This window comes from Setaria italica, chromosome VIII (genome assembly GCF_000263155.2).
Source record: "Setaria italica strain Yugu1 chromosome VIII, Setaria_italica_v2.0, whole genome shotgun sequence".
Classification (NCBI taxonomy): domain Eukaryota; kingdom Viridiplantae; phylum Streptophyta; class Magnoliopsida; order Poales; family Poaceae; genus Setaria; species Setaria italica.
In genome coordinates this window covers 30,571,574-30,578,803 of record NC_028457.1, presented here as the reverse complement: position 1 = coordinate 30,578,803, position 7,230 = coordinate 30,571,574, and the positions used below count along the sequence as shown (strand labels likewise).

Here is a 7,230-nt window from a genome sequence, read left to right as displayed (position 1 = left end):
AGCAAGGTGGTATGTATGAAAATTTCTGCTAATTCAGTCAAACCGCTGCAGCTCATTCAGTACATCCATCACCTATCATGGGGAACACCGTCACAAGTTAGGCCATATCTCTTTCTTCTTTTTATTTTCCTGTTCAACCGTCAGCATTTGTCTTGGATCCAAGTTTCCTAGCCAACGAAAACTCATTTCATGTTTATTCGACACGTCATCATGAGTCCATGACTCCTGTTTGTTCTACTTTGCTCTTGCTAATAAACAAATTATCGAACGGCGTTTTGGGCTTGCCGTTTGTGGGCCAGAAAGTTCAAATTCTAGTCCAGCCCAAAGCACAAATTGGGATCCTCCTTGAACCGAAGCACCTTAACAAACAATTTCCGAAAATTTCATCTCCAAGTTCATATTTCGGCAAATAACAAATTTTGTTTTTAATACCACTAACAAAACCTCAAATTCAAATGTAGCCACTAATTTCTTTCATTATTCCTCATGTTTTTTCCTAGATGACTTGTCAAAACCTACATTCCAGGACCATTTCTTAGTCAACAAGTGGGAAAACAAAATGAAAACAATGCAAAAAAGAAACCCCGCACAATACCGGAGCAACAGATCATGAAGCACTACAGGCAAAATACAAACACACATCGCAGCTCGTGCATAATTGACATGGATTTGAACAAAAGCACAGCATCAGAAGATCATCTCCCAGTGCTCAAGCTCAACTACCCTGCATCTACAACTAATTTCTCTATGTGGCAAACTTTCAGTTACAGCCTCCTACTACACAAACCAACCAAAAGAAAAGAAAAAAAAATTTGAAAGAGCTATCGTCAGTTGCAGATGCAGAGACTTGTTGCAGCTGCTGCAGCCTGCAGGGCCGGACTGCCACGTCACCGCCAGCAGCTAGCTACTACTACACACTAGTCGAGGGTGTCGGCGGAGGGGACGAGCGCGCGGCAGCAGGGGCAGTCGGGCTGGATGGCGAGCCATGGGAGGACGCACTCGGAGTGGTACTTGTGCGAGCACGGCAGCCGCGTCACCCGCTGCCGCCGCTCCCGGACCTCGTCCAGGCACACCGCGCACACCTCCACCTTCGACAGCGTCCTCGTCAGCTCCGCGCGCCGGCGGCCGCCGACCGTCGACGCCGCCGAGGCGGTGGTGAGGGCCGGTGTCGCCGACGGGATCCCTCGCTCGGCCTGCTCCTGCTGCGGCCGCTGCGGCTCTCGTCGGCCACGGCGCCCGGAGGCCGGCCGTCCCTGCCGCTCTCCCACCAGCCGGCTCCACCTGCATCGTTCACAGATCGACGACAGAGTGTTAGATTACTGTGGTTTGTTCACTGGCGCTAATTCTTGACATTACATGGAGGTAGGTTAATCTAGTCGTGGTTTTACTTTTATATATCACCTCTGTGGTCTTCACTATTTACTTGATCGAAACAGAATTAAAATCCTTTCAGATAAACGAGGCTGATTGATTGCCCGGCCGTTTACTTGGAACAGCAAACTCAAGTGTTCTCTCATCACATGGCAAGTACTAGCTCCTCTGCTTCTTTCGACTGAACCTTTTGGGGTTACTGAACTTTTAAGACACATGCTACAACACATGCAAGATTCCATATTCCAAGTAGGCGCACAATAATTCAGGCTCTAGAAAACTCTAGAACCCATGACAAGATCGACGGCGAAAGAATGTCGCGGTAGGTACACAGTTACACTACAAATCCTGTGACGTGGCAGCAAAAAAAAACGGTAATGCTAATCGTCCTACGTCCGACACGGACGGAAAATATCGGACGCTCAGGTCCACTCAAACGGCGTTAGGGTGATGGATCCGAAGTATCATTTCAACCAAGCTAGTTGCAAGCTCAAGTCCGATCGAGAGTTATCTATTTGCTGCAGTGCTGCATGCTGGGTTGCCCGCTATACTTTCCCCAAAATCCTTCACTCCTGCTCTGCTTTCTCCTTGGAGCTCGCCACACCAGCCATGGCGAGCGCCGCGCCTGGACCTCGCCCCCACCCTGCCGGCTATAGATGCCGTTGTGCCCCGAATCTCGCCCCCAACCCGCCAGCCATGGAGGCACCTCGCCGTGCCCGGACCGCGCCCCCGCCTCGCCGACCATGGAGGCCCCCGCGCCTGGAGCTCGTCATCCGCATCCTCTCGGGCGTGACCCCAACCTCCTCTGCGTCGCCGTCCGCCGCCTCCCGGCATGGCGCATGGCGCGGCGAGGCTGTCAGTGAGCGAGGCCGGCAGCCATGGGCGCGCGTGGCGGGAAGCGGTCTCCATGGCCGACGAGATGTTTCTGCATGTTGCAAGTGTATGTTTCACGTGTTTCGGATGTTTCAGAAAAATGTTGCAAGAATTTCATGTTGATGTTGCAAAGTAGATCTAGATGTTGCATATGCTTTGCACACGTGTTGCAAGTGTTTAACCTATCATATGGTGATTTTTTGTTTGGAAATGTTGCATGAAACATGTGCTTGATGTTGCGGTGGGAAATTTTTTAATCGGAAATGATGTTTACATTGAATGATTTTTTGTATATTTTTCAACGTTGCAACCTCATACTTTCGATGTTGCAGATGTTATTTTTGAATGTTGCAACGGAGCGTCCGATGGGAAAATTCCCATCAGACGTCCGGGCGCTAGCAACGCCAAAAAAAAAAGGAGAAAGGGAACACCCCTTTCCCATGTTAGGCCTACTTACCTTCTAGCGATCTGATCACGCGATTCAGACATCAACAAAGAAAGATGCAAGTCAAAGTCATAGGTCGACAGCAAAACAACGGAGCATTGGGCTCTCTCTGATCGATCTAACATGGGAAGTTTCGGAAAGTTGGAGCCTCCGAATCGAAGCCGCCATCAGACTGGCTGCTTGGCTTTATGCTGTTGTAATCAAACGAGCTCTACATCTAAATCTCAACCGCTCCATTATTGTCTAACAAAAACAATTCAGAAACCGCGTGCCATGTCACTTTCAGCAGGTAGCATGGTTGCATTCGAGAATCTTGCTCGAACTGAATGTTTTTTTCTTCTTCAGCGAAACAGAGAATTCGCAGGGTGATCCTACATCTTGGAGTGCAGGAAAGGATTAAGCAATCTTTCCTGCTCTTGTCCAATCGCTTGGTTTTGGGTCAGCACGTATCTTCCCAACGAAAAGCTTGGAAAACAGGGCAGGAGGGGGGCAGGGGGTGGAAGCAACGAGGCAACCGACCTGGATGGCGACGTCGCCGACGGCGGCAGCGCGGCGCCGCGCAGCTTCTCCTCGAGCCGGATGCGCGCCGCCATAGCGGGCCCCGCCACGGCCGCGTCCCCCGCGTGGCGGCGGGCGTGCGCGTAGTGGTGGTGGTGGTGGTCCCCGGCGCCCGGCGCCGCCGACGAGGCGGCGTCGCCGTGGTAGTGCACGCGCCGCCGCCGCGCGAGCTCCACGCCCCGGAGCATCCTCCCTTCCTAGCTCCTCCTCCTCTTCTCCCCGGCGGTCGGCGGCGGCGGGTGTGGCTGCTGCTGCTGCTGCCCTGCTGGCTGCTGCTTCTCCTCTCGATCGGCGGGCGCTGGGTTGGGTGGTGCCTGGTGTGCGCCTCGGCCGTGGTGGCGTGGTGGTGGTGGTGGAGTAACCGCTAACCGCGAAACTTCCTCGTGATCTTGGTTTGATTTCGCTTATATATGGTGGCGGTGAAGCGAGGGGGTGCTGGGTTCCTAGGCTGCATCGACACTTCGTGAATTAGGTTTAATAGATTCGTCTCACGAATTAGCGGCTTAATAGATTCGTCTTGCGAATTAGTCTTTATTTATGCAATTAGTTTTATAATTAATCTATATTTAATATTTCTAATTAGTATCTAAACATTCGATATGACAGGGACTAAACTTCAGCCCCTGGAATCAAACACCCCCTGAAACACGGCTGGAAGAATGTCGTGGTGCTAGAGCCTGGAGCAGAGGGGAGGAAGACGAGACGATGACGTGGCGTGGCGTAGCGAACCGCAGCGCGGGAGGAAACTGCGAGAAAAACGCGATCCGATTTTTTTTCTAAAGAAAATCAAGGAGGAGATATGTGCTACCGCGAGGAAATTACGGATCTGTTCGGTAGTGCTGGCTGCAGCTGCAGCAGCCCGTTACACCAAGCTGCAGCCCCAACAGTGCAGCCAACCAACGCTGATTTCATATGAAGCTCAACAAATCAAAACTTGGCGGGGAGCACCCTAAAACAATTTTGAACAGAGCATGAATTCTTTATACCTCTACATAATCACTCCATGCATCCAGATTGCAATTAGGTAATTTACAGAAGATAATTTAAAGTATGTTCAATCCAAGACACACGGATGACAGAATTCACCACATGTTACACACATTAAATTAACCATACATATGTTGCAGGTTACCCCCTAACAGATTTCATGCTACTATAACCATAAAATCAGCAAAATCATGTGGTCAAGAATGTAATCTAATCAATGCAAACCATATAGTTCTAGCCGTAATCCAATCACGGACTTTACTAATATCGTTGTTGGCAGTAGCAGCTAACCAATCTGATACAGGGTCATTTTCATCACCAATTCTAAAAAAGTAGGTGCCATGACCAAACATGTCAGCCGCATCCATTCCGAGTTCGTCGTTGTCCAATGCAAAATTATGTAGCGCAAAGCATGCAACAATAATCTTTGATTGCTAGTATATAACGGTATCCCTCGTAGAATCTGCCACTTATTCTTTAGCACTCCAAAAGACCGTTCCACAACGTTCCGAAGGTACGAATGATGGTAGTTAAAAATTTCATTCAAATTCTCAGGATCTTTGGCATTAAACTCATATGCCCTTGCGATATGGCGCCATATAACCCTCACGCAGTGGGTAACCAGAATCCACCAAATAGTACTTTCCTACATATCAACATTGATATACATAAAGCAATTTAGAATGGCAATCCTATATATGTTAGTTACCATAAACCTTACAAACAAATAAGCTCACCTTGGGGTAGGTGAGGGAAATGCTCAGCCTGGTTTAAAGCCTCCCTCAAAATAGCAGTGTCAAGGACAGCACCCTTCTTACCCGTACCGACAAATGTGAACCTCATGCCCATGTCACAAACAGCCAAGACATTCTGGCTAGCGAACCTCTTTCTATTGATAAAATCATCATGTGCATGTTCAGGAACTGATACCGGAATGTGCGTTCCATCTATAGCTCCTATGCACCCATCAAAATATGGTGAGAATTGATGCAGCCTAGGATGCACACATCTGAACAATGGATCTGTTGGCTTAATAATAGTACGTGCAAAAGAGACCACGGCATCTAACACTTCACCGAACTTCCGACTCACGGTGTCCAGTGACCTACAGAATCTATCTGGCATTTGTCTCTGGCATTATCTTGTGCCACATGCCCATAGGAACATCCCTAAGGCCTCAACTGAATCACATTGTCGTGTGGATTTTAGCCCATGGTTGGACACTAAGATTGAATGCAACAACTGGAATGCAGATGGATGGAGACAGAAATTTTTTGTAGCACTTCTTACTGTCAGCAAGGTTAATAGCAACCTATTGACGGCCAGTCAACTCCTGCAAGTGCAAGGAACCATCTTGCACCCCACTTCCACTTGAGGTAGATGATGCATACGTAGCTAACACACCAATGGTTGCACCCATGGAACACCATGTGCCCAAATAACACCAGTGTGGCAATGAAGCATGGAACATTACAAATATCAATAAGAAAAATTAAGGAAGTGTAGAAATTAACTAATATATGTAAGCTGCTCTAATGTTACTGAAAAGATGTAGTCATATTACATAGTAATGTACTGAACTTGGAATACTAACATATGCAGTTCAGATAAGGCCGCACAATGTATGACAGTTATATGAGTAAACAACAGGGGCGAAGTCAGGAAATTTTGTCGCGGATGTCAATGCAAAATACTAACTCATACTGTAATACTATGATTCCTTGGATAACACAATGAAGAATAAACATTGATATATTGTGAGATTATGAACTTTTACCATACTGATTATCCTTTACTACTTCATTTTCTCTTTATGCCTACGGCCATCCATCTTGGGAATGAGTAAAAAAAGAATGTGCACAATATGCAACAACCATTATCATGAGTTACCATTACAATTTTGCATTTGCTAGGAAAAAAGAATAGATCGAAGAAGCTATCAGGACTCTTCCAGTGTGATTCTGACTTACGAAGTACGAACACTAGTGTAGCTAACAAAATTGAAACGTTAGAATTTCTGACATCGGAAACTGAACCATGTCCAAAGTAAAAAGAAAAAACGTAAGATAAATCCCTAATCAATTTCGCACGATATAAAAGCTTACGGCCTAATCAAAGGCACACGAGATCTTACCCCAGCTTATGTGTTTAGATGCATGAAATCTAGCAGCATACAAACATGCAGATCGAGAATGGAGAGGATTGGAGATTGGAGGGATACTCACGTTGGCAGGCCGGCTCAATTTGCAGTCACTGATGGGCAGAGATGCGACAGTGTGTCGACGCCGGCTCCGGCGAGATCCTGTCACTGGTGAGGGAACGGATCAAGGAGGCGCCGAGAACTCAATTTGGAGCCCTCCTAGCGTCGGCGACCTTCACGGGGTAGGAGGCGACAGGCGGTAGCCGGCCTCGAAACCCTACCTTCTCTCGAGTTTGATGGAAGGCAACTGGGGGAACCGGAGACGGGAGTTCAGATGGGAACCGGATAACAGGAGATAAGCCTACAGCCGAACAGCTGGGCTACTGGCTGATGCTGTTTGGGCCGTAGCTGAACGGCTGGGCTGTACAGCCGGGCCAAAACTCATCAGCGAACAGGCCCTACCAGACCACCCTCTAGCGGGCCCGCCTGACGGTGACGGCGGAAAGGAGAAAAACGTTGCCACGCGGCCCCGTCCTGTAAATGTACACTTTGTTTATTATACGAATACATATATATAGGCCTTAATTTTGATGTCAATTTAAATGTCCAAACTAATTGAAAGAGCTAAATATTTGGTGCAACATCTCGCGGGGCAGTCCATAATGCTCCAATAAGAATGGTATCCATGACACTAAATACATTGCCATCTAGTGTTTTTTAAACCAATTTGATTCATGTAAGATATAATTTGAATGAGAAAACCAATACACTAGGTACTACCAAATTTTGTGTTGGTGCAGAGTTCGTGTCTAGATGATAAATGGGTAAGATGATTAATTAGTGGATAGGAGTGGGA

General features: G+C 47.6%; 1 protein-coding gene across 1 annotated transcript; it reads right to left on the bottom strand.

Annotated features, from left to right (window-relative positions):
• Window positions 1–629: 629 nt before the first annotated feature.
• On the bottom strand, window positions 630–3,592 carry LOC101759839 (probable E3 ubiquitin-protein ligase RHY1A). The gene is made up of 2 exons (XM_004979504.3): window positions 3,209–3,592; window positions 630–1,281 (listed from the first exon to the last, which is right to left on the bottom strand). The coding sequence occupies exons 1-2, from the start codon at window positions 3,433–3,435 to the stop codon at window positions 918–920; spliced, it is 591 nt and encodes a 196-aa protein (XP_004979561.1). The 5' UTR covers window positions 3,436–3,592; the 3' UTR covers window positions 630–917.
• Between the last annotated feature and the right edge of the window lie 3,638 nt (window positions 3,593–7,230).